This window comes from Fusarium phalaenopsidis, assembly GCF_050370095.1.
Source record: "Fusarium phalaenopsidis strain FUZ10S chromosome Unknown contig_32332, whole genome shotgun sequence".
NCBI classification, from domain to species: domain Eukaryota; kingdom Fungi; phylum Ascomycota; class Sordariomycetes; order Hypocreales; family Nectriaceae; genus Fusarium; species Fusarium phalaenopsidis.
The window spans coordinates 3,326,602-3,352,178 of record NW_028145391.1 but is presented as its reverse complement, the minus strand read 5'-3'; the positions used below and the strand labels follow the sequence as shown (position 1 = coordinate 3,352,178).

The window sequence follows — 25,577 nt, the reverse complement described above, 5'->3', positions numbered from 1 at the left end:
TGGCCGTTTCTACACTTGCGACAGCCATCGCTCCACAACCAAGTTCGTCAACGACAACTTCATCAACACTGCCAATGGTTCAAGTTCAATCTGTTAATACATACGTGAAATATCTCTCTATGATGCCCCCATCTTCTACAAATGCTTTTTCCCAAGTTCCATTCCTCACGTCCCGTCCAGCCCAAGACACCTCCATCTCTTGACCCCCCATCAATCACAGTCACCAGGGACAAGAGCCGCATTATAGCAAGCGCTTCAATTTCACTGTCGTAACATTCGTCTGGGTATCTAACATCATTCGTAAAATTCCCAAGCACTGGACGCATGTGACGGCGGATGGTCTGTAGAAGGTTGTGTTGATGTGTATGTTTGTGTGTTGTAGTATAGCTTCTAGACTTTGAATCCTGTCCAAAAGCCCGGGTCGTCCATCACCCAGGCGACTAAGAGCAGGATTTCGGCCTGTGACCAAGTGTTGACGCTTCCGAGACAGCCCCCAGGAATTCCAAAAGGGCGGAATGCCGCTGTCGGGGCGTGCGCGGCGTCCTCTCAGAAAGGCGCTGCGCAAGGGTCGACAGAGTCGTCCTGAAAGCAATGTCGGCACGAGGCGTAGACGTGCCCGTTGCATGTATGTCCGGCTACCGGCCAGCTGACTCCATCTGTTGAAGCAGTGCCCTGGTTCCCTCCTATTTCGTGTCCAATACTCTCACGTTGCCGCTCACGGCTCCAAGCATATCCAATTACCGTGAGAAGATCCTCAATGACGTGTCCACACTTCCAGTTGCGATAACACAGCGGATCTGTACATCTTGAGGTGCCGCTGCTGCCTTTTTCGGTGTCCCAATCTCACCGTTGGCCTCGTCCGCCGGGCCCTTGGTGATCGGGGGCGCCCATCGCAAGCTGGTAATAAAGTGTTCATGCATTCCCTCGAGTGTCTTGACGCATTTTCCTTCTTGGCTCAAATCCCAGCATCGAATTGTCTTGTCATCGGATACTGACAGAAGGAATTTGCCGCTGGGATGGAACACCAAGCTTCGGACCCAGTTGTCGTGACCGATCAGCGTCTTGATGCACGTTCCGCGGCTATCCCAAAGTCGGATAGTCTTATCTCTGGATCCCGTCGCCATGAACTCGGCCGTGCTGCTGGCTGGAGGAGCCTTCTTCAATCCAGCCATGGTCGCAAGGTGCTGGTAAGACGTAGGGGGGGCAAAAGCGCAGCACTCGACGCAATGCTCGTGACCGATCATGACCATCTTTGTCTCTGGAGTATTCATTGAAATATCCCATAGTCGCAGCGTTCGGTCGTTGCCGGTCGACAAAAGGTATTTTCCATCTAAGGATGGGCTCACGTCGCGAATCCAATCGGAATGTCCTCGTATCGTCTTCAGACAGTATCCTGTGGTGACGTCCCATATCCTCACCGTCACATCTCGGCTAGCGCTCGCGAGTAGATTGCCGGAAAGTGGTGCTCCAGGGGCCCCTGAAGGAATGAACCGAACGGCGCTCACGCTGTGGTCGTGTCCAGGAAGTGTGCGGATATTCTTGTACTCGTCGGATGGGTCCCATAGCTTGATAGTCAGATCCGAGCTGCACGATGCGAGCAGCGTGTGGCCCTTGGGTCCACCGTAGTCTAGATCGAGCACCGCTTTGGTGTGGCCCTTCACCGTTCGTTCCAGCTCACCAAATTCCCAATCCCAAATCTTGATGATGGCATCTTCATCTCCGGACGCAATGGATGAGTAGATGGGATGGAACGCAACGCAGTTAATGGGTGTTCGGTGCGATTGGAGGACGTGTCGCGGTGGTCCGGCCGGAAGCCAGGAGGCGGGATCTTGCTTGCGGTTGGATAGGGATGTCGGTGTAGCACTGTCGAGTTCGGTCTGGAGAACTTCGTTTCGTGCTTCTAGATCCATGATCTGGGAGAGTCGCCTCATTAGCCGAGGGGGCATGCGACAGAGCGCAGGTAGTATACCTTCTTCTGCAACCGCACAACACTGGTCCACTTCTTCTCTAGCAACGTCTCATACTTCTTAGCGGTGGCAGGATCAAAGATTTCCTCTCCGAGGTTGAGCTCTGTCCTCATAGCAGTGACGCTATCCTGGAAATTATTCGCGGCGAGGTATGCGATGATGGATTTGTGCCTGCAGTGCGGTCAGACGGGTAAGTGACAAGCTCCAGGAGCTCCCCTGTACGAACAGCTCTTCGGCCTGCCGGCTCGTCAAGGTCCGGCTCATTGTAGTGGTGTTTCGCTCTGCTCTACAGAGCAGCTCGGGACCCAGGAATCAAGTATCGTTCAGTGGCGGTCGGGTCGCTTTGACGAGGAAAACATGCGAGACGGGTTCGTCGATTAAAACCGCGGGGGAGGGGCGGCGGGTTTTGGTGGGAGAGCTTCCTCGGTGACGTGTCGGTGGAGGAGGAATAGGCGACGGCGATAGCTGAGGAGACGACCAATGGGGAGGTCGGTCAAACGGCAGAATGAGGAGAGCACAAAGGAAAGGGTGACGGCTCTTTCAGCGGGAGCAGAGCAGAATGCGCATCAAAAGGCGACGCGATTTCGCCAGGGGCTTCAACAACCGTGGAACAAAGAGCGGTGCAGCCAAACGGGCCTGAGCCGCTGCCCAAGATCACGTGGAGTTCGCCGTAGTGCGCCTACCCTACAGTTGCTGATCAGCATTTGAGGATTTTCAACCAAGCATCGCATCATCAAGAGATAAGTCGTGTGTTTATCTACCATTATGGTATTAGTAAGGGTCTTTATAATGAAGAGCTTTTTGCTGTATTTTTAGTTGTGCTATTGTTCTAGTTATCTCTACCTGCGAACGTAGCTATAGAGAAGTCACACCCCTCCCGATGGGTGAAGGGGGGTTCAGGACAGTATAGCATAAGAATTCCGTCTCACCATTGGGTCAACTTCCCAGCGTAATGATGAGAAATCAACACAATATTATATAATAATAGATCTCAATTAGAATAAGATTAGAACATAATGGTAGATCCTTAGCAGAGTTATATCATTATTGCAACAAAATTAGATACTGAGCAGATATCATTCCTTGATATCATGCTATCATTAACTTGCTGGCTTGACGATACAGTGCGAACAGCGTGACCTGAACCCCCCGTCACACGGGTAGGTACTTTCTTTGAGAAACACGCCAGAGCGTTACAGGGTCAATCTAATCATTATCCTCGGAGCGGCGCGATCCGAATTTCCATTCCTCCAAACCAACTCTCGCCTTCTCACAAGCTTCAAGGACCCGTCTCGGCGGAAAGACGCGCTCCCATGCCGCCATGAACCTGACCAGCTTCGCCTCCTGACCGGCTGGGGCGATGGCTTGGAGGCCGTATGGCCGTCCGCTACTCTCAATATACCCCGAAGGAACCGCCGCCATCGGGTATCTTACGTTGGTTAGAAACTGCACAGTGGAGGAGATGTGTTGCACTCACGCGCTGCCACTGAGACGCCTGCAAAGTAGCTGTCTGAGCAACATACGACGACAGCCACACCTTGCTCTGAGGTGACTTTGTCTATTCCTTCCGTGGCCGCCCAGCGCTTACACTCCTCGGGCCATTCCGAAACCTCCTCATCCGGCTTCGATTCCGTGACGAGCCCCGATAGCCCACCTTGGTTCGGGCAGTAGCCTAATACCACACGTTAGATATGCTCTGAAGGATCGATCATGTACCATACCTTTGTCAAGCTCAACTTCAGCGTGGTCTTCATTGAACTGGAGGATCTGCTCCAAAGTTCTGACCTTGGAGAATTTGAGGGCTTTGAGGTAGCGCTCAATACCATTCTTTCCTTGGCATCCTGTTGACCAAGTTAGCAGGCTAATCGTCACCATAATGTTTCTCGCTCGAATTCCCTACTGATGATCTTGTCCATCAAATCGTCGACGTTCGTGTCACCTATCATGTACTCCTCTGGAGGGATGATGTATGCGTCGACAACCTTGACACCACTCTGTCGTAGCGTGTCCTTTGCTTGCTGATACTCTCGGGCCTGTGAAGTATGAGCAAGTTGGATCCCTGATTGACCGGAAGAGAAGGAAAATGCGCCAGTCGCATGTACTTACGGTTTGCTCAAAGTACTTCGGATCGTCAACCTGAGTACCGGCAGGCAACCTCCACTTTTCGATGTCAACGAAGGCCACTGAAACGTCCTCAAGCCTCATAGATGATACGGACGAGGCCAGACTCGTACCGCTGTGTGAGGCTAGAAGAGCATCACAGGCGAGAGCTACATCCAATGCTGATTTGCCAAAAGCGCCTGGCGTGTCAAAGCAAGCAGTCAATTCCATCACCCCAGTCATCGGGATGGAGCTTGGTGTGAGCTTGAGTGCGTATAGAGCTGCAACAGCAGCGGGAGATACCATGGACCCAGAAGTCTCGGTTCCCACAGAGATTGGGGCGAACCCAGAGGCGACGCCCACTGCAGATCCAGTCGAAGAACCGGCAGGTGTCTATAAACAGTGGGTTAATGTAATGAAAGAAGCTTTTTGCAGAGTCTTACAGTTTCACCGCGAGTTTTCTCTCCGATCTTGTAACCAGTAGGGATATACGCAGGTTCGCACATCCCCCCGACCGCGGACCACCCACTCACGCCTCTGTTCACGTCAGACAACCCCATGATTTGAGAGGGAGCCGTAGCCATCATGGGATCGGTCTTACTTCATCCCCACGAACTCCTGTTACATTGTTACCTCGAGGCACATCTTGAGGCCTTATTCTTCAGAAGACTTACCGTCATGTTGGCCTTTCCAAGAATGATGAGACCGCAGTTGATCAACTGATCAATTTTTGTTAGAAGGTATGGGCTCATGGAGGGCGTGGCGTACATTTTCGACGACTGGGCCATTGCCTGCTGGGCAGGAGTCCCAGAGAGCATAGGATCCGACGGTGGTTGGCATCCCGAGAGACGTGTCAGTAGCAATGTTGTCCTGCCGGAAGTCCGGATTAGCAACGTAACATGAACACTAGAGAGGAAATGAAGTAAATACCTTGAGTAGAATGGGTATTCCGTGAAGAGGACCCTTCACGTCCCCTCGTCGGCGTTCTTCATCGAGCTGAGCAACCCAGGCGATAAGCTGAAATCTGGGAGGGATAGAGATGATGGCCCTGCATTTTGCGCCGGTGGTGTTGTGTGCCTCGATATGCGAGAGATACGACTCTACAATCTCCAGGCTGGTGATGGTTCCTGCCTCGAAACGCTTGCGAAGGTCATCCGCCGTAGTCGTCAACACATCAAATAGTGGTGGCGGCGGCTTTGGCGGCGGGATCTGTGGAGGGGGGATCTTGGAAGCCATCTCGTGGTTGCAAGGTTGCTTCTGCAGAACCACTGGGGAGAAGTCTCTTGATGAAGTTGAGGCACTGAAAAGCACTTTCGGCGTGGTTTTGAGGAGATGGTGATTGATAGGAAAGAAGGCGCCCTGAAGGTCGAAGAGGAAAGATTGTAACAAAGAAGCCTGTTGGCTTGCAGCTGGAGGCTGATTGTGGCTTCTATTGTCCTGACTGACAACGGTTATAGGAGGGATTTGAGGGAGGGGAAGAAAACAAGAGATTGTTTTGGCAGGATTCTCTCCCAAATCAATCTCATGTATTCTTGCACTGCTGCGCCGGTGGCATGGCACTGCATGGTGAACACCTCAATATCGAACGTGCGGTCCGCCCAACCTTGCTATGGATAGGTACCCAGGAATCAATATTAGCCTTAGTTAGAACCCCCTGAACACAACAACCCATAGGCTTCACTGTCTTGGTAATGGGCTTGATGATTTGTTTTCAATTGTATTATTTTTGTCTGTATTTTGGCCAATTCTCACGCTTTTTTTCATCTATCAATACACTTGTGATCGTTCCCTCACGGCTTTCGCGTCGTAGTCGTCTGCTCAAACTCCCTCTGCACCCGAATACCCTGCAAGAGAATCCCCTCTCCGCTATCATCATCCCTATCAGGATTCGACTTGTACGTCTTGACTGTGAGCTCATAGCCCTTCGTGTCAGGCCTCAGCTTAGCATCCGACACCGTGGACAAGTCTCCAAATCCCGACCCCTTCATCAATCCATCAGAGTCGGTCTCGTCGGGAAGTCGATAAAAGTCATCCCCCCTCGAGCTGGTGTTGGAGTTTGACCTGGTGCCCTTGTTGGTATCCTCCCGCGAGGCCAGGCCCTGGGCACTCCTGTCCCCCTTGGATCCGAAGGTAGGCCTTGAACCTGCGCGGACAGTTGATGCAAGGCTGCTGAGTCCGGTAAACCGAGCCACGAGCTTCAAGACTGGCAACATGGTCGGTAGATTCGCTGAAACAATACCCGCTGACATCTCGATATCCGTCCAGCCGACCGTCGGGGCGAGCGTATACGTAGGATCGGAGTTGCTGTAGGTGAAGAGGACACTCGTTCGGTAGGCCGAGGCGAAGACGACGAAGAATCCGAGGGCAAAAGCGGTGGTTAGACCAATCTTCTCGGACCTGCCCAGCTGCAGCTTCCAGATGGGCGGCAGTGGCAGCATCAGAATGACGATGTCGGTGAAAATGGTGCTCGCGGCGTTGGCGATCCACGTACCGACCTGGTTGATGCAGCGACCAGGAATGTCCGGGTACCAGAGCTTCTCGACGGGAATGCAGATGAAGATGAAGAGGAAGGTGATGCAAATGACCCATGCAAAGACAAAAGTACTGACGATCCAGGCCATCTTCTTGAAGTAGGGCACCCGGAAGATGCGGTAGTACATGAGCAGCAGGCTCAGCTTGGTCCAGCCAAGGTTCCAGGCGTAGAGCACTTCGGCCACCACCAGCCACTTTGCCATCATGACGATGTCCTTGGGATCGACCTTGTCGGCGTGGAGGCCCATACCGCACGAGTGCATGGCGAAGATGAAACCGACGACCACTAGATTCCATGCCTACAAGTATGAGTTTGGATCCTGACAACCGAGCAACACACTTTACTCACCATCGAGAACATGATGGTATAGTCATCCCACCATAGTTGCTGTGCCTTGAGATGTCGACTATACAGTCGTAGGCCAACTGAAGCCAGTGCCAGGACCGTCATGCACACGACAACCTCGACAGTCCATGGCTGGATATTCTGGGGGTCAAAGCCCGGGAGACCAGGAAGCACAGAATCAGAAGACATGTCTTCCACAATGAAACAACAAAGGAAAAAACAATATTATCTGAAAAGAGAAAGAAACATGAACGGATTTTGCGAGTGGGCCAACCTCTACTCTTGAATAACCTGCAACTCAAGTTCGCCGGCCATGGCCTGACGAGTGAGCCCAAGAACTAGTTCGCCCCAAAGGAGTGACATCTGATCCTCTTTTTGCGACTCAGGCAAGGGTCTGAATCAGTTCGTCCCTGCTCCGTGGCGTCGGTGTCGTCCGTAAGCACTCTAAGCGGGCCGCTTTACCAGAACGAGCTGGACAGCGTTGCAAGTGCCGGTTGATGTGGTGGAGCCTTGCCTCGGCTCCTCGGCCGCTGGTGGACGATGCTCGTACGTGCCTGAAACGAAACAAGATCACAGATTCTCGAGTCTTTGTTGTAAGTTGATGGAAAGAATTGCAAAAAAGAAGCCTCTTCACAACGGTTTGTATACCCAATTCTCTAGTCTTCAACGGTCCGGCCCGCTAAGACTTTGAAAACTAAACCCTCCACAGGAGGAGAGGCCGTTTTCTCGCGGGTCCGTCCTTCGGGGACCCGTCACTCCCGGAGCGGAACGGCGCCGCCTCCTCGGAGCAGTTATCCTCTTCCGGCCTCGATCTGCCCACCATTTTGCGGCGACACCAGAATCTGCTGCAAACCATTGTTTGCCCCTGATCGTCGCACGCAACTACGCGGGCGCGAACAGACGCACGCACCAGTGTGGGCTTCTATGGAGTTGGTACATAGCGAGCTTAGCCCCAAGAGGAGAGACGTTTTCCTCGCTTTCCCTCTTTCTCCTCTTCGTACGTATACCCTTTTCTTTTTCCTCTTCAGACCAGTCTTCGCTTGCTAGGAGATCTTCATCAACCAGTCGTCAGACCATGGCTGCCAAAACTACCATCGTTGTTCCCCACCTGGGCGGCATCAAGGCCGGCTACCGTCTCTCGGGCGATGCCGTCGACCCCAGCAAGCCCACCGTCGTCCTCGTCAACTCCATGTGCACCACCTCGTCACTCTTTGACGCCCAGTTCAGTAGCAAGGCCCTGACCGACGCCGTCAACCTGCTCGCCATCGAGCCCCTCGGCCATGGCGCCACCTCGAGCCCCTCGGAGCACTTCACCTACTGGGACTCGGCTGTCATGAGTCTCCAGGTTCTCGAGGCCCTTGGCATCGACAAGGCCTTTGCCCTCGGCACCAGCCAAGGCGGTTGGATCGTCGTGCGTATGGCTCTCCTGGCCCCTGAAAAGGTACGTCCCTCTTAAACACGCCGGTTCTTCCGGGGACGGTTCCTAGTACAGAAGCGGAACTTATAGCTCACCCACTTAGATCCTCGGCGTCCTGCCCCTCGGTACCTCTATGGACTACGAGTCTTCCGAGTCCCGCGAGAAGGGCTGCTGGGACCCCAAGACGTCGCTGCGCCCCTTCTACGACTCTTGGGATAGCGCCACTCCCACCCCAGACTTTGTTGTCGACGAGGTCTGGCGCGGCCTGGTCTCCTCCGTAGGCTTTGGCACCAACCCCTCAGCTGAAACACTCTCCTTCTGGGATGAAACCCTCAAGCAGGTGTACAGCGGCGATGAGGGCCGTAAGAAGCTCCGAACCGCCGTCGCCAACCTCCTCGAGCGTGATGGTCTGTTGCTTCGCCTTCGTGATGTCAAGTGCCCTGTCTACTGGCTTCAGGTATGTCACTCGTCGTTCCTATCACATCATCATATACTGATGCCACCTAGGGCCCCGAGGACCCCGTGTTCGGCAAGAATGTCCCTGCCGAGCACATCAAGCTCTTCACCTCGAGCCCCGAGGCTACACTCACCTTTGTCGATGGTGCTGGCCACTACCTGAGTGCGACCAGCCCCAAGGAGACCGAGGAGGCCATCTTGAAGATAATCAAGAAGTATGCGTAGTAGATAGACCCTATAGGATAGCTTTGAATCATTAGCTTTGAATCGTTCTGAACTAAACAGCCCATCACGTTTCGTCTCCATGTAATCACAACCTTATTCATTCAACCGCGAAACCTAACTACCGCTCCCTCTACCGTAATCTAAGCTACTCTTGTGAAACTCCCTCCGTTGCGGCGCGCGGGCGCTAGAATCTTCTGCCGGAGACGGCGCCAAAGTCAATTCGTAGCCAAGTTTAGTCGCCCATGAGATCATTCCTTGAATGTCTTTGTCGCTCAGATCAATACCCGTTTTGGCTCTCAGAAACGGCGGACCGAAGAGCTTGATTCAAGTCGACGACAAGAAGAACTCGAAGTGTTCTGACCCCTTTTGCTACGACTCAAGTTGTTGGCCACAACGGTGTCGCTATTCGCCACATCCAGAGAAAGGAGATTCAATAGCCCACAACGTCCGGCTAATTCCGACTATTGACCCATTCATGGCAAATTCTTGACTCGAAACTGCAACCCTGCCGGTGTATGAGAGCTAGTGAGAACTGGGTCTCATTGACTCGATTAACATGTCTCCATTTTCTGTCTCTTGCCGGTGCAACGTTGTCAGGCCGGACCCCCCGGCTTCTTAATTGTCGGGTTATAGGTAAAAGTGTTCGGCGACTAATGTGTGGTGGTCATGCGTCAATTACGGCATTTGTACGGCAATGGCATGGGTCTTATTATTCCGTAATTGATATTCCGCGGGGTTTAGCTTAACTAGACAGAATTTGGACTCTAGGTTAAGTGAGAACTGCTGAACATGAATTGAATATGCCTGCTATAACCTCAGCACATATACATGACGACGCATCCCCTGGAAGTCCACTCTATGCCTTGGTATTACTATTACAGACCTCATGACTCCCCAGAACCCCTTAAAGATGCAATGAGACCGTCCGCCTCCTCTGAACAGTTAGAACGCGATCAGTCGGTTCGAAGAGACCAATCCTCGGATACCATTCTGCACCGCCTCAAAACGCATGAAGCTGCAGCTTTCGCTCTCCAAATGATTGATCAGGCCCGCCAACGTCGTAAACTCCTTGAAACACGACCGGTTTGGGCAGTGGTACAGGTTCTGCTGATGCCGTGGGGATTCAAGGTGTTGGTTGAGACTCGACAAGTGCCGAAACAAGGTGTGACAAAGGTAGCACTCGTACTGCCGATACCGGGGGTTCCAGGCGAGTTGCGTCGCTTCGTAGGTAGTTGTCCCATGCCATTCGAGAAACTTGTTTGAAATGTAGCCGTTTGGGTCACGCCGTCTGATTTCCCGGTAAAGTTGATCTCGATCAAGGGGTGCTCTCGGACAGCAACCGCGCTCAAGGTGATGGGCCACACCGGTCGCAGTTCGGTAGTTGGCTCTGCAGAAGGGGCAGACAACACCTTGCCGATCATCATGGCGACGATGTCGAGACGACCTGAGGTGCTGATGCTGTCAGGTCTATGGGTTTGAGGACAAGACGCGGGGTGAACAAACCTGCTGCATATTGTTCCAGTTAGAAAACTCGCGCTCGCAATCAGAGCAGTAGAGGTGATTGTTGATCTCGTGGTCCTTGCGATCCTCGTCATCATCAAAGTAACGGTCACACATCTCGCACTCGAACTCTGGCGCTTCGTGCCCTGTGTCCTCGCAGTGCTGCTCTCGGGCGTGCCATCCGGCAGGGAACTGCCTCTAGCAAGTTCCACAAAAGAAGACCATCTTGACGGAACGGACAGTGCTTGAAGATGTAGGCGAATAATAGGTTTCACAGCGTACAAGGCAAGGCGGAGAGAGGCTTGAGGAGAAAGATGGGAGAGGGAAGGTGGGTAGGTGTAGAAGATGAGAGGGAGGAGAGCACGTGATGAGTAGCAACTCCTGAGGCCTGGCTGTATACGAACCCAGAGGGAAGGAGGCACCCGGCCCATGGACTCCTCGATACCTGGGTAGTGATTCCCAGTCCTCGAGGCTTCGATTTCGAGAGATGTCTCTAGAGAGGCACGGAATTTGTAGTGAATGTGGTCTTGCACACCAAGTGACACGGCTCGAGATCCAACATCGCGCTCGCGGGGGGGCATCCGTAAGGCTAGATACTTGAGTCTGGCGACCAGGCAAAGCAATGTCAATTTGCGGCTGATTAGAAGTCTGTGGTTAAAGTGCCAGGAAATGGTAATTAGTGATGGCCAAACTTCTAAGCTACATGGTGTTTTGGTCGAACATGGCAGCCTGTTCCAACTTGTCAACCTGTTCTGGCCCTACATAGGGCGAAACTCAAACTCGATGATCCTGTTTGATGACACGATATTCTTAATATTTGTCTGTACCTGCTGGAAGCGTATGAACCTGCATGTTTCGCTCTCGAGATGGTTGATGGGTGCGGCCGAGGTGACAAACTCCTAGCGGCAAGTTTGAGATGGGCAATGATATAGTTTCTGCTGGTGCTTTGGTGATGCCAAGTGACTTCTCAGCCCGTAGAGGCTGCTGAATAGCCGATGGCAGAGATAACATTCGAATGCTTGACATTGAGAGTTCCACACGTCTGTTGGGTTGACCTCAAAGATCCTGTCGCCGTACCTCTCAAGAGCCTTGATTGAGATGACTCCATTGGGATCGCGCTCCCGGATCACTCGGTACATCTTGTCTCGATTCAAAGGAGCCCGGGGGCAAGAACCTCCTTCAAGATGATAGACCAAGCCCGTGGCGGCGCCATACGAGACTTCGCAGAATGGACAGGTGACCCCGGGACCCTGATGCCGTCGTGATTTCAGGTGCTAGAAACATTAGCATTGGTGTCTGTCTGATTCACAAGAAAGGCTGGTTCACCTGTCGGATGTTGTTCAAGTTCTGGAATTCGCGATTGCACTCGCCGCAGTAGAAGTGGTGCCCAAGCTCATGATGCTTGACCTCTTGTACCGTTGGCGCCTTGAAGTAACACAAGCTGCATTCGGGTGCATTTGGAACCCAGTGGTTCTCCAGATCCATGTGGTCTCGTCGATCATGCTCGTCATCAAAGTAGAAGCAACACGTATCACACTCAAAAGCTGGGGGTGAATGTCCTGTTGCTTGGCAATGCTGGTCCCGAGCCTTGGATCCCGCAGGGAACATTCTCTGGCAGGTGCCACAGTCGAAGATCATGATGGCTGAGTGGACGAAGGACCTCAATTGATCCAAGAGAGCTTGTTCTAGAGAGTTGGTGGGCTATAGGAAGATCACAGTGACTCAATTGCTCGCGATATGCCGATATGATGACGGAAGGGAGAAGCAAGCCTCGACCAGGACGCTAGGGCGCGGCTCGGTGTGCCTTTCCCGGTGAGGCCGAACCTAAAGCTGGATTGCACTATCATGGTGTCTCATGTTGGAGATGAGTCCTCGAAGAAAAAAGGCGATAACATGTTCCACGTGAGTTCTATTTTGCTAGGATAGCCCAAAGAGGGAGGCAAAAGCATCAAGAACTCGACAAGCTAAAAAAGGCGAAGATATTGTGGTCAACATGCTTTGATACTTGCTAACAGTAGCGGTGTGATGTGAAAGCTATCCTCGGTGAGCGGAATAATGAAAGGTCGAGTACGAGTCCTTGTCAGTTCAACGCCAAGATTGGGATCTCAGACCCGGACTTGCACACTCTGTCGCAAGGAGAATGTCCTAACCGATGCCGAGACTCCTCCGTGCTCATAGCTTCGTTTATGATCGCATATATGGCTAATGTCCTATGCCAGATTTCGGCGTTCATATTGCTGGGTTAGGTTCCCGTGGTGACAGCCACGTCTGGCACGGCTACCGACAGGATCTGCAGATACTCGATACGCAAGCCGAGCTGTTTGTCCAATCATGAATTCTTCATCGGGAAACACTGAGCGCTACTTTCGCTTGCGGCAAGCCAATTTGGCGAGTGGCTTTTTGGAGGCAGCGCCTCGTCCAGCATAACAACTATGAAGGATAAGAAGAGGCAATGATGGTATGGAGATCGACACATCCTTAGCGAGTGCTCGAATAATCAACTCCCAACCTGGCTGGTTGATTAGAGCCCCAGCATACCCTCAACACCATGGGTTGGTAAGCCTGGGAATATGGCTCTGGAGTAAGCTGAGAGCCTCAGCACTCGGTCCGGAGTTTCAAGTCCTAGCGGATGAGAACTCGACAAACCAGACCCGAAAGCTTGACTGGCCGTCTTGTTGAGAGACAGGGACGCCTTGCGCACCGATATCAGCTGGACTTCACAACTCTTATGAGACAGCACAAGCTAAAAATGCACGATACTCAGCACGCCGAGATATGTCGTTTGCCAACCATGTCGCCTGCAAGCTGCAAATGACCTCTATCGCACCGAATTACGGCCGTCTGCAGAGGCCCGTTCACTTGTCAGTGGACCATCTGCTGTTTCACAAACCTCATCTCCGCCTTTTCCTGCGTTGATATGGAGTCGGCATGGAGTCCCCAGATGTCTGGATCGCGTCACTCTGGAGTTTTGCGGGCGCCGTGCGCAGTCGTGGTGAGGCCATCGCCAACCAGAGCCGCAATCACTCCCCGTGCCTTGCTCCGGATCCGCATTGATTCGCCCGGGGAAGCTGGGAGAAAATAGGGGCATGCGATATTTTGTTATCAGGGCAAACGGGCCGTTTTTTGCACCGGAGTTGTTCTGTTCTCCAGCGACAGGCATAAAGCTCCGAGTAACGGCCGGCCTCTCCACGGCCCCGGGTGGACCGTTGGGACGTCGGAGGTGACGCAAATGCCCAGTTTTTTCATGTCTCGGAGTCCGGCCATTGTTGACTGTTTCTTGTCAGCTTGAGAAGTAGTTCATCGGTATATTCTTCCAATGACCGATGTCAATGGACGCTGACTATGTGAGCGGGAATGATCAGCCTGTGCAACACTGTCTCGCGTCACAGCGCGTTGAAGATCAATCCATGTCGGCACCTCCAGAAAAGCCAAGAGGCCTTCACCGTAATCCACTTGTAATGCCGAGACTCGTGTCTTGGACAAAGGTGTTCAACGGCCAGCTAAATTGCTTGGCCAAAAGCAACAATCCCCAGATTCTCGCGCGTGCGGTCAAGGACGAATGCACACCACCTCGACTGATGACCCTCGTGACTCGCAAGAACAGACAAAGAAACAATGCCCGGCTTCCATTCCAGATCGACATGGCTTGTGCGGAAATGGCACCGAGGCGATGCCGTCACCGAAATCTCTGTCGCTTAACATGACGACGGGTATCGGACTTTAAGCTTAAGTATGACATCATCGCTGCCACTCACACCCAAGATCTCCTGCGCAAGCTGAACTTTCCAGTTCCCACACAACGAACGACGTTGGCTTGGCCCCAGAAACCCCAGCATCCACTGCCTCCATTGAGGAGAAGCCAATAGACCTGAGGCCCAATCATGGCATCCTCACGGCCCCTGCACAAGGGACCGCCCGCCTTCTCAACTGCTGTCCAAGACTCCTCCGTGGAGCAAACCCCAGAGCCGCCTTCCCCCCAAGCTTCTCCGGCGCCACTGACATCGGCCCTTTCTCGTCTCCGTTAGAGGACCAACAGCCACTTGGACTCCGTTCCACACTCCTTCCTGCTGCGGTGACCTATTCCAGTTCTTGGAGATCTGCGCCTGACACGACCATGGAGGAGATGCCTTCCCCATGACGACTGCCAAGTTTAGCAAATGATGCTCGGTCACGACCAACTTTGGCAGCTACTAGTCGGCCTCGCCGACTTTTGCAACGGGGGCAGGCAAGCATGGAGCTGGGGCAGGCGTGCCTAACTTTGTGCCCCCGGGGTCTGTGATACACTCTCCACTTGCATGTCTTGAGGCAGACGTGTTTTCGGTCTTGGTATTAATAGACCCGCTCTCCCGCCTCCATCTTCTGGAATCTGGAACCAGATATTCATCTAGTCTTATTCCTTCTCCCAAGACATCAGCCGAGACACGTTGGATACAATGTTGGGCACAAAGTAGGTTCTGTCCCGCCTGTCTTGCCTGGGCATGGCTAACGGCATTGTTCTCCAGGTCCATCAAAGTCAACGGCGCCGACTGCGGTGCCGAGTCCATCCTTTTGGGTGTCGTCACATCTATCGGCGGCTTCCTCTTCGGATACGATACCGGCCAGATCTCTGGAATGCTCCTCTTTGAAGACTTTATCAACCGATTCGCCCAAGGACCAGCGGATGACAAGAAATGGGTGCCTATCATCCAGTCCCTAGTCGTCTCTCTTATGAGTATCGGATGTCTGCTTGGTTCTTTGTCTGGTGCCTAGTAGGTCTTGTCCCCCCTGGATGGCTGACCAACAACTTACACCACTATAGCACGGCGGATTGGTGGGGTCGACGGAAGAGCTTGACTTTTGGAGTCATCGTGTTCATCATTGGTAATGTCATCCAGATAACGGCGATGAACTCTTGGGTTCATATGATGATGGGTCGCTTTACCGCCGGTCTCGGTGTCGGTAACCTCTCGGTCGGCGTTCCCATGTTCCAGTCTGAGTGCTCTCCCCGCGAGATTCGAGGAGCCGTCGTCGCCTCGTATCAGCTCATGATTACTATCGGTATTCTCGTCGCCAACATCATCAACTACGGCGTTCAGCACATTGGTGATTCCGACGCCTCTTGGAGAATCGTCATTGGTCTCGGAATTGCTTTCTCGCTCCCCCTCGGAATTGGCATCCTTTGCGTCCCCGAGTCCCCTAGATGGCTGGCGTCTCGAGGCGATTGGACCACCGCTCGAACCTCAATGGCCCGCCTCCGTGGCATGAAGAACGACCCCAACAACAAGCTCGTCGACGATGACCTCAACGAGATGCGAAAGATTCTCGACCAGGAGCGCAAGGCTGGCCAAGGAAGCTGGGCTGAATGCTTCGTGCCCAAGACTGAGATCCCCAAGCTCGTCTACCGCACCTTTCTCGGCATTGCGATCCATTTCCTGCAGCAATGGACTGGCGTCAACTACTTCTTCTACTTTGGTGCCACTATTTTCAAGTCTCTTGGCATTGACTCTATCTTGACGCAGCTGATCCTTGGCGCTGTCAACGTGGTCATGACCTTTTACGGCCTCTACGTGGTAGAGAAGTACGGGAGACGCTGGCCCTTGTTCATTGGTGCTCTTTGGCAGTCCGCCTGGCTCCTGATCTTCGCTAGCGTTGGAACTGCCATTGATCCCGCATCGAACCGCACCGTGGGCATCATCATGATTGTCGCGTCGTGCATGTTCATCGCTTCTTTTGCGGGTACATGGGGCCCTATTGCTTGGGTCGTTATTGGCGAGTCATTCCCTCTGCGCACTCGTGCGAAGCAAGCTTCTCTTGCTACTGCTAGCAACTGGCTTGGAAACTGTAAGTCTCAGCGGTCTGTGTTGTTTGACGTTATTCTAACCACTTCTCACAGTCATGATTGCGTTCCTTACTCCTCTTGCCGTGGATGGAATTAAATACGCCTATGGTTTTGTCTTTTGCGGAACAAACCTGGCTGCTGCGGTTATTGTCTGGTTCTTCCTCTACGAATCGCGGATGCTCAGTCTGGAGAACGTCGATCTCATGTACGGCCAAGACCACCTTAAGCCTTGGAACAGCTCTAAGTGGACTCCTCCTGGCTACATCACACGAGAGCAGAGGGACGAGTCTTATTTCCGTCGCATGAGCGTTGCTGGCGGCGGTCAGGAGAAGTCCAGGAACAGCGATGTCTCGCACTCTGGCGGAGATTCTCGGGAAGAATATGTGTAAGGATTAAAAGTAGGCATCAGATGCAGGTGTTTGACGCATTGCTTATGGCGGAATTGTCATTACATTCTTATAGGAGAGAAGGCCTGTCGAGTCTTAAGAGCCGATGAATAACGAGGATTGTGCCTCATTGCATTATTCTTGCTAAACATTATTATACCAACATGATCCATCAACCATCTTCTCCCAACCCTGTGTTTTATGCTCGCTTTCCATAACAATATACTTGTGCCTAGCTCTTTCAGTTTGGAGCAGTGCAGTCTTCCCAGGCTTGAAGGATTAAGGGCTTGGGAATAGATGAACAATAGAAGATGGAGAAAAGGTTCAACGTTGAGATGGGCAGGATGTCTATCACCGAAATGATGAGGGCAATCCGACGCTTGCGGCAAGCTTAAAGAAGAGTGTCATTTGAGAAGTTTATTTCAGTGACATTTATGCCGGGTATCAAAGTCATTCGGTTGCTAGTATACATCGAATCTCATTCTCACCCAGCCCCGTCCCATATGTCTATACCATGTCCTCCAAGCATCCAGCTCAGCTCTGCTTCTTCTGTTCCCAGGCAATCCTGTATCCTGAAATAGGGTGTAGGATCTGCTCTCTTAGATATAGATGCCGCAAGACAGTTCCAGCAGAGATGATCTTGTCGGGATCAAGCTTGTCTATCGATACTCTGACGTCGGGTCGCCCCTCTGCCACGGCCACGCTGGTCCAGGCATTGATCACTTTCTGGCCGACTTTGGTGATATGGGTGCTGAGCCAGGTAACCTCTGTGACGGTGTCCTTAACACGATATCGAAACACGGAGGCTATCCCTTTGTCTCCACTCCAGAGCTCCAGCAGTTGCAGCTTTGGAATCTTCATGGCTGCGTTGGCTGCCGCGCAGAGGAATCCGTTGACTCGGCTTCTCGAAGATGACTTGAGGATCCAGGAGGTGAGCGACAGGGTCTTCAAGTTCTCCCAAGTGGTGACGCACTCTGTCCGCAGAGTCCAAAACGGCTGGAAAAAGTCCTTGGCGTCGATGAGGAACGAGACGGAGATGTTCTCGAGGTGTCTGCCGTAGTTCCGTAAATGCTTTGCCAAACCGATGGTGATGACCTCCTTGGATGACCACTCATGGAAGATGTTGGCAATGTCTCCGTACAAAGACAACGTCTTGACTGACATTGGCAAGTCCAAGATGAATGTCTTGGCCATCTGGCACCAGAGCGTCTCCTCTCGAGCATCCACGCACCGCCACCGTTCAGTGACAAGTTGCTCAAGGTGCGGCAGGCTCGACAATGTTTCGATGAGTGAGGCCGGTGAGATTTGTCGAAACTGCGACCGACGGATCAAGAATTTGGTAATGACGGAGACTCTTGGGAGCTCTGGCGCTTCATCTTCTCGAATCGGCGTCATGTCCTCTTGTCCGTGAAAGTTGAACTCGAGCGGCTTCCATCCGAACAAGTCTGCCACGGTTCGATCCCACATTCGCGTCCCAAACATACCGCCAAGTCCCCGGTAAGCCTTTAAATAAGGCGCGTAAACATCTCCCGATGATTTATACGCCTCGATAGAGTTGATTTCCAGGCACTCCTGGTACATATCGACGTCTCTCTCAAAGAAGTCGTCCCGTACATGTTTCCCCCTGTCGCTCGGGGAATGAGCACTCAGCTCAAAGGTAAAGCTCGAGTTCCCATCATGGATACCAGCATCCCAGTTTGCGAGGACGTCCCAAAGGCCGAATATTGACGTGGTACAGATCCTGTCGGCTTTCCAGAGGATGTGGGCATCCTCTTCCTCCTTGCGCCACACCCAGAGATGCTTTGGTAGCAGGATTCGGAGCCAGGGATGCTTGACATAACTTCGTCTGGTACCTTGGACGACAATGTCGAAGTTTTCAATGTCGTATTGGCTGATGATCAGGTGTCGGAATATCTTGGCTTCGAAGAATGCTTGCCAGTGCTTGTTGATGCATGCGAAGGGAGCAAGGTCTCTAAACTGTGCCAGCTCAGAGAAGACCATCTGCTGGATTTCTTGTGGGAAGGAGGAAAAAGATAGCATCTTGTTGACATGCCGGATGGGAGACAAATGACCGGGAAGAGGATAGGCCGGGAAGAAATATGCCCGCGATATTGGCAAGGCGTCGAAGCTGTTCCGGTCCAGAAGACACCGAAGAGGGGCGTGACGAAAGCCGCAAAGACGATAAGCTCGAGGTATTCTATCCGAGAAGCTTCTATCAGGTTGGAGAAGGAGACGTGTCTCTTGTTCAAGAGGCGAACACATCAAAGAATCGAACGCTTGGGAAAATCAGGGAGGCACGCGAAGCAGCCCGTAGGGCGAGAAGGTCGATGCGCGCTGGTGACAGGTAAATGAAGAACCACCAAGTTCAGAGAAGGCACCAAAGCTCGCCAATAGTATGTGGGCATACCAGTGCTGCGTCTGGTGCTGAGGCTTGAAGAGGCCCGAGATCGCGTAGAGGAGTGATGCTGGATATATAGGTGAGGAGATTCGCAGAGTTGAGTTGAAGTATATATTCAGCCATCAGGAAGGGTTTTTCTTCTTCCATCGTTGCAGTGGCGTCGAGCCTTTGAGTTGAGCGCTACATAATGTGCAAGGTGAAGAGAAAGATGCAAATAATCCGAGGTAGAAGGTGAGGTAACAGAATTAGGAAGTATTTCTCGGTTACAATGGGGTTTTTGGCCCTCTTCTGAGATCTTATTGTTCACCTGGCTGGCAGTGCCAACGACCGACACGAATCGAGGCTATCCCCAAAGTCCCACGCCAACTAGGCCTGATTTGAGATTTCGGTTAGCGATATGGCCTATATAAAGACTCTTTATATATAAATATGTTTCATGATTTATCTACTCAATAGTATTATTAGTGGCATCACATCTTTATCCAAGACATCAAGTGTGTTGTGTGACGGCTATGTATAAATGTTAGGTGAGTGTGGCTTCAACCATGCAGCAGCCTGCATTAAAACATTGACTACCCGTATTAAAAGCGCTCTTCTTGCATGACAGTGTAAACAGTAAATGCACTGTAAGCGTATTACTGTGCCTACATCAACCACCAAGTGAGTGAATGCAAACACATCTATCCACACCCCTGACACTCGACCTTTGTTTGCTTTCCTCCCGTTTCTCCAAGTGAATTCCCATCCTAGCGGCTTCAAGAAATCTACCAATGAATGCTTCGTGCCACATTGATTACATACGTACCTTTGTCGTGAACAAAGAGATACAGACCCCCCAGCATCCTCCGCACTCTTTGACTTTTCCATCAACTTTACTCGTGCATACATGCCTCTTTAAATATTCTTGCATCAAAGTAAGAAGCAAAGAATCACTTCTAGGAAGATGGCCCCTTGTTCGCATGAGTCTCTTTACACCGACTGTACCGCCATCGCGGACCGAGTCGGCTTTAAGAGACCTCCACTCGAAAGACGTCTTCTCGCAGCTTCTACTTCTGGTAAGAGGAGAAGAGACACCTTCCCGATACCGGAAGATGAAATGATGAATGAGGAGACGTTTCCTGGCCCTCTGGTGCTGCCATCCGACTCTTTGACCCAGCTCAATCACGACACGCCCTTGTATCACCAGAGCTGCAAGGTATGGCGCGGATACACGAGAAACGAAGTCGACGAAGACAGGAACAAGATCTTTGTTCTTCCTCCACCCATCCTCAGCGACCCTATTGGAGGGGACAGTGATTTATGGGAAGAGGCTATGGCCCCAGAGTCAGGCACCAGCCCCGAGTTACCAAAGTGGACGGCTTCATCGGCTCAGTTGAAGGACCTAAACGACTACCTCGCTGCGTTTTACCATCCCATGACTATCCAGCAGTCTAGGATGCAGCTCAAGTGGCGCCCGTACAAGGGTAAACCGCCAAAGGAGGGACAGAAGTACATCAGCCTGGAGGTCCCAACAGTCCGCGACATCTTCCTCATCAGATACCGCCCGGGAAAAGACGGCGTCTCGCGAATGCAGGTCCACGCTTCCGACCTCCTAGACGCCGTGCTGAACAGGATGCCTCCCAAGGCGCACGCAACTGTCCTTCTGGTTGACTTTGAATTGTACGACCTCGACGATGATGAGAATAACAACTTCACTGTCACGAAAGCATACGGCGCCTCCCGGATCGTCCTCGTGTCCACGTTCCGCCTGCATCCTGCCCTGGACGAGATGCAAGACATTGATCGGGAGCACATGTGGCCTGCCAGTCACTGCAAGGCCTACGCTGATGGCTTGATCGCTCAGGAAGACGAGATCCAGACGGCGAAGCGACATAAAATGTCAAACGACGAGCCCCCCGAGTCCAAGGAACGCCCCAAGCCCATTTCAGCGCTGCCCGCTGCGATTGAAGCATACAAGAAAACTCCCGAGTCAAAGGCCGTGGACGAACTGGCCGGCGTGTGGCTCGCTCGTGTCGCTTTTGCCGTCTCCCGTGGATTAGGCTACTGCTTCGGCATGGAACACTGTACCTACTACGCATGTATCATGCAAGGAGTCTCCAGCACCAGACAGCAGAGCCATATACCTCCATACCTCTGCCCCATTTGCACGTCCAAATTATCATGGGAGCTAGGCCCTCTCCTCGGCAGCGGACCCAAGATCAACCTCCAACGACGCTGGGTAAAGGAGCAGGCCGTAGCCCTCAAGGAGTTTTGCGGCAAACGAAACAACGTTGCTCAATTTTCTGCATTTGAGGCTTGGCTTGGAAAGAGAATCGAGGATACTGAGAAGGAATAGCTGGCTGATTGAGGGTTTTGAGCTGCATCTGAGGTTTATGCACAATCGAAGGATGAGACCTATTGTCATGTTTTTGGTCTGTTCACTCTGGGGAAATTGGATTTACTGCTGCATCGAGGTGAATTATCTATTGAGCATCATGTTTTAGAACATAAACAAAGGTAGTTTGCTACCATTGTTGTCAACAATAAGAACAACTCATTCGCCTTCCTCTTCTCGTCCCTCTCCCTCAGACAAAGCCAACACCAACTTGATTGCATCTTCGCTTCACATCTCTGATAAACGCAGTCAACAACAGAAACACTGGAAACCGTTTGCCTTGGATCTTCTATTTGCACTCTTCTTTTTCTTCTCACCCATCGACAACATTTCCCCATCATGCTCTCCCTGCCGAAATGGGCCAGCAAAGAAGCCCTCGAAGGCATCTACACCTGGTGCCAAAAATGCGGTGCTGGCTGCATCGTTCCAGTTGGAGAAAAGTTTAGAGACCACCTCAGCGAGCGCAGTATCTACTGTACCAAAGAGTGCTGGTGGCAACACGGCCAGGAGCGAGGTTTCACGCCCTACGGCGGCTATGCGAATTCCATCATCTGCGAACCACCTCCCGATCCCGACAATATTATGCCCATCTTCACCTCAAGACCCCGGTCTACGATGTACAGTCCCCCCACTACCATGGCGCGTCGGGCTCCCGTCCTATCACCCGAGCTTCTTGTCCCACCCCCTCAAGGCCCAGTCGCAACGCCTCGCTACAGGAACTTGAGCCGCCCTCATACAAAAGATATCTTGTGGCCAGCACCTGAGATCCCAGCGGGGGGCTCTGGGTATGGCTATCCCAACGTCGGCTGGCTTCACTATATGCCCGACGCAAGTGTCTACGGCTACCTGATCGACTCCTTCCGCCTTCGCATGCAGGATATCAAGGGCCGGCCAACAACTCGCCTCGACATTTTTTACCGGGATTGGAACAATGACATGGCCGGTTTTAAGCACTATCTTGACCTGGCTGAGGAGACTCCGGGCCTTTTGTCCATCGAGTGGAAGTCCAAGAGGGCAGCGTGCGAGAGTCTCTGCAAGTATGAACCGTACTACAGTCTGTCCAGTCTGGATGCTCTGGACAAGCCATCCATCATCATGCACCACGACGGCGATCGCAGATGCATCCGCAAGCTTCGAGAGCTGGCGCAGGCCGTGTTTGGGTACGCGCCTGGAAACCTCAATCTGACCGAGTTGTGAGCAGTTGTGGTATCCAACCAGAGGATTTTACTTTTGTTTTCTACATTAATTGTACGCGATACCCATCTGACATTGTGCGAGGGAGTTTGAAGTTGAACTTGATCGTGTGGGAGGGAAAGGGATGGTGGATGGCATTGGTTGCTGGTGATGGATGACAGGAGGGGACAATGGGAGACATTGAAGAGCGGCATCACGCCCAGGAATGTCAATCAGAAGCAATGATGTTACGATAGAGGATGGCAATGTTCTTTCGACAATCATGTACTTTCAGTTGACTATCAGCGGCCAAGATGCACCAATCAAACCTCTTGTCCTCGCCTATCAACGGCATCCACATCTGCACCCCGAGACATCAAAACGGATCCCGTATCGGGCCAAACGGTCCAGCTCCGGCTCCGGCTCGGCCATGTCGCAATACATTTCCACTATTGGCAACGAACTGTCCCCCCCACCAGCCTCTTCTATATCTCCGAGACACAATCATACTCCTTCACCTCAACCAACTCTCCAGAGCGGTGCGCAACCATGGTGATGAAATCTCTTACCGCGCTGGCGACCGTCGCCGGCGCATCAGCCCTTGTCCTGACCCCAATTGGCGCCAATGTCCAGAAGCCCTTGGGAGGCGGCTTTCAGTGTGATCTCCCTCCCGTGCTCAACCCCACCCGTGATGGACTTCCCTCGGCCGATAGTCTGTTTTCGTCTCACGATGCTCTGCTGAGGCAGGTCAAGAGGCACCAGGCCGTCGTGCGGGTTCCGTCAATCTGCTACGATGACCTGGGTGACTTTGACAAAGATGAGCGGTGGGCGCCGTTTTACGACTTGCATGGCGTGTTGGCAAAGACGTATCCAGCAATGTGAGTGGCGCTTTCTGCTTTCATGCCCAGTAACTAATCAGTTACCAGCCACAAGTACGCCAAGCTTGAAAAGGTCAACAGATTCGGCTTGGTGTACACACTCGCTGGGAGCGACTCGACTCTGAAGCCATATCTCCTCGCAGCTCACCAAGACGTTGTCCCCGTTCCTGACTCGTCAACATGGACTCACCCACCCTTCGACGCCTACTTTGACGGCGAATGGCTCTGGGGCCGCGGTTCATCTGATGACAAGAACAGTCTGACTGCTCTCCTCTCAGCAATTGAGACACTCCTCACGGAGACCGACTGGAAACCGAAGCGTACTCTCCTTCTGGCCTTTGGTTTTGACGAAGAGTGCTCCGGGTACCGTGGCGCCGGCAAGATCGGCGACTTTCTCACAGAACGGTATGGAGACGACAGCATCGCCCTGATCCTCGACGAAGGCGGCTCAGGCATCCAGCTCATCGACAACACACTTTACGTTCTCCCCGCAGTAATGGAAAAAGGCCACATCGATATCTGGGCAGAGCTACACACCAAGGGCGGCCACAGCTCCATCCCCCAGCCACACACAGGCATCGGCATCGCCGCAGAGATCATCTCAGCACTCGAAGCTAACCCATACGAGCCGAGGGTTCTCGAGGGTAGTCCAGTGTACAACCACCTTGTTTGTACAGCTAGGTACTCGCCTGATGCCGAGCCCAAGCTCAATGACCTGCTTAAGAGGGGTGACCTCGACAGGCTCACTTCGGAGCTGATTAGCGTGAACCCCACGGCTCGGTTCCTCATTCAGACGACGCAGGCGGTCGACATCATCCAGGGTGGGCAAAAGATCAACGCCCTCCCCGAACTTGTCACTCTTGGGGTAAACTACCGAATCGCCCCTCAGGACAGCATCGCCAAGGTGCAGCACCGTTTCATCGAGAACATTTCGGGCGTGGTGAAAAAGTACAACCTGAGTGTGGAGGCGTACACAGACGACAAAGAGTACCAGGCTCTCTTTGGCAGCAACACCGCACCAGTTGGAAACTATGACGGCCGTCTCGTTGTAAAAGCAGCAGAAAAGTTTGACATCACGCCCGTGTCACCTACAAGCGGACCAATCTGGGACATCTTTTCCGGAACGATCCAGCACACCTTTGCCTTTGAAGGCGGACGAGTAGTCCCTGTTGGCGAGGTAATGACTGGCAACACCGACACAAGACATTACCTGAGTGAGTTTTCGGTTCATGCATGTTTGACCATAAAAATTCTAACGGACTTGCAGACCTTTCGCCACACATTTACCGTTGGACGCCATCCAGACAACGTGGTTCGGAAAACATCCACACCGTGGACGAGAGGGTGAGGATGGACTCGCATCTGGACATTGTCAAGTTTTACTATGATCTGATCCGCAACCTGGACGCGGCGGAGCTGTAGACTAGTTAGCTAGTGCAAAAACTGATAGTCAGGTACTGTTACCCTCACGATGATCAATTACAAAAGCCTCAATCCGTCCGAGACATTTAGAAACTTGACGATGAACCCCCACGTCCGAGTCCATCAAAATCTCCACTTCTCCACCTTTTTGTTCCCTTCTCCACACTTTTCTCCTCTTCTCTCCCCCAACACTCAGTTGCCGACGATTGCCTATTCCCGAGACCGAAAGAAGAGAGGGTCAGCCTCAAAAAAAATCCAATACCGGTTTTCCTGCACTTTTCTTTTTTACTGCCCCCAATGTGCCAAGACCGAGGCCAGCTGACACTCCTTCTTTTTGTTTAATCCTTGTAAATTGAGGCTGATTCTTTGTGTACCGTCATCATCTATCACCTCTTTTTCAAGCCTGTTTTGTGTAGCAACTCTCCGACGCAGAGATCCGCGTCCAGGATCACCATCTCAAGATGCTTCAACCCCTTGTATTCTCTCTCCCGTGGGGGAACATGAAAAAATCACTCTCGAGTCCCCAAGATTTTGCCCCAGCGTAGAATTACGAATCCCTCGCCTCTGACTTGCTGGTTCTTCGCC

At 52.4% G+C, this 25,577-nt stretch overlaps 10 protein-coding genes across 10 annotated transcripts; 5 read left to right on the top strand and 5 right to left on the bottom strand.

The window, feature by feature from the left end:
- Positions 1 to 737: 737 nt before the first annotated feature.
- Positions 738 to 2,231, bottom strand: LRP88_14050 (WD40-repeat-containing domain protein; the record flags this gene model as incomplete). The annotated part of the gene is made up of 3 exons (XM_083250402.1): positions 738 to 1,877; positions 1,970 to 2,138; positions 2,194 to 2,231. 3 exons carry the CDS (start codon positions 2,229 to 2,231, stop codon positions 738 to 740), a joined length of 1,347 nt encoding a protein of 448 aa, XP_083094736.1.
- A 1,175-nt stretch (positions 2,232 to 3,406) lies between these two features.
- On the bottom strand, positions 3,407 to 5,303 carry LRP88_14049 (uncharacterized protein; the record flags this gene model as incomplete). The annotated part of the gene is made up of 7 exons (XM_083250401.1): positions 3,407 to 3,639; positions 3,689 to 3,808; positions 3,868 to 4,000; positions 4,074 to 4,460; positions 4,742 to 4,786; positions 4,836 to 4,937; positions 4,998 to 5,303. 7 exons carry the CDS (start codon positions 5,301 to 5,303, stop codon positions 3,407 to 3,409), a joined length of 1,326 nt encoding a protein of 441 aa, XP_083094735.1.
- Positions 5,304 to 5,857: 554 nt separating this feature from the next.
- On the bottom strand, positions 5,858 to 7,134 carry LRP88_14048 (uncharacterized protein; the record flags this gene model as incomplete). The annotated part of the gene is made up of 2 exons (XM_083250400.1): positions 5,858 to 6,898; positions 6,949 to 7,134. The coding sequence occupies 2 exons, from the start codon at positions 7,132 to 7,134 to the stop codon at positions 5,858 to 5,860; spliced, it is 1,227 nt and encodes a 408-aa protein (XP_083094734.1).
- An 886-nt stretch (positions 7,135 to 8,020) lies between these two features.
- Positions 8,021 to 9,043, top strand: LRP88_14047 (Alpha/Beta hydrolase protein; the record flags this gene model as incomplete). Its single annotated transcript, XM_083250399.1, has 3 exons — positions 8,021 to 8,386; positions 8,466 to 8,819; positions 8,870 to 9,043. 3 exons carry the CDS (start codon positions 8,021 to 8,023, stop codon positions 9,041 to 9,043), a joined length of 894 nt encoding a protein of 297 aa, XP_083094733.1.
- Positions 9,044 to 9,985: 942 nt separating this feature from the next.
- Positions 9,986 to 12,181, bottom strand: LRP88_14046 (uncharacterized protein; the record flags this gene model as incomplete). The annotated part of the gene is made up of 5 exons (XM_083250398.1): positions 9,986 to 10,495; positions 10,547 to 10,741; positions 10,948 to 11,146; positions 11,621 to 11,817; positions 11,870 to 12,181. 5 exons carry the CDS (start codon positions 12,179 to 12,181, stop codon positions 9,986 to 9,988), a joined length of 1,413 nt encoding a protein of 470 aa, XP_083094732.1.
- A 2,795-nt stretch (positions 12,182 to 14,976) lies between these two features.
- LRP88_14045 (general substrate transporter) lies at positions 14,977 to 16,750 on the top strand (the record flags this gene model as incomplete). The annotated part of the gene is made up of 4 exons (XM_083250397.1): positions 14,977 to 14,990; positions 15,046 to 15,291; positions 15,342 to 16,363; positions 16,416 to 16,750. 4 exons carry the CDS (start codon positions 14,977 to 14,979, stop codon positions 16,748 to 16,750), a joined length of 1,617 nt encoding a protein of 538 aa, XP_083094731.1.
- Positions 16,751 to 17,281: 531 nt separating this feature from the next.
- Positions 17,282 to 18,748, bottom strand: LRP88_14044 (uncharacterized protein; the record flags this gene model as incomplete). The annotated part of the gene is made up of 1 exon (XM_083250396.1): positions 17,282 to 18,748. The coding sequence occupies one exon, from the start codon at positions 18,746 to 18,748 to the stop codon at positions 17,282 to 17,284; it is 1,467 nt and encodes a 488-aa protein (XP_083094730.1).
- Positions 18,749 to 20,241: 1,493 nt separating this feature from the next.
- LRP88_14043 (archaemetzincin) lies at positions 20,242 to 21,480 on the top strand (the record flags this gene model as incomplete). The annotated part of the gene is made up of 1 exon (XM_083250395.1): positions 20,242 to 21,480. One exon carries the CDS (start codon positions 20,242 to 20,244, stop codon positions 21,478 to 21,480), a length of 1,239 nt encoding a protein of 412 aa, XP_083094729.1.
- A 378-nt stretch (positions 21,481 to 21,858) lies between these two features.
- On the top strand, positions 21,859 to 22,716 carry LRP88_14042 (uncharacterized protein; the record flags this gene model as incomplete). The annotated part of the gene is made up of 1 exon (XM_083250394.1): positions 21,859 to 22,716. One exon carries the CDS (start codon positions 21,859 to 21,861, stop codon positions 22,714 to 22,716), a length of 858 nt encoding a protein of 285 aa, XP_083094728.1.
- Positions 22,717 to 23,241: 525 nt separating this feature from the next.
- LRP88_14041 (uncharacterized protein) lies at positions 23,242 to 24,992 on the top strand (the record flags this gene model as incomplete). The annotated part of the gene is made up of 3 exons (XM_083250393.1): positions 23,242 to 23,570; positions 23,619 to 24,784; positions 24,838 to 24,992. The coding sequence occupies 3 exons, from the start codon at positions 23,242 to 23,244 to the stop codon at positions 24,990 to 24,992; spliced, it is 1,650 nt and encodes a 549-aa protein (XP_083094727.1).
- Positions 24,993 to 25,577: the final 585 nt, after the last annotated feature.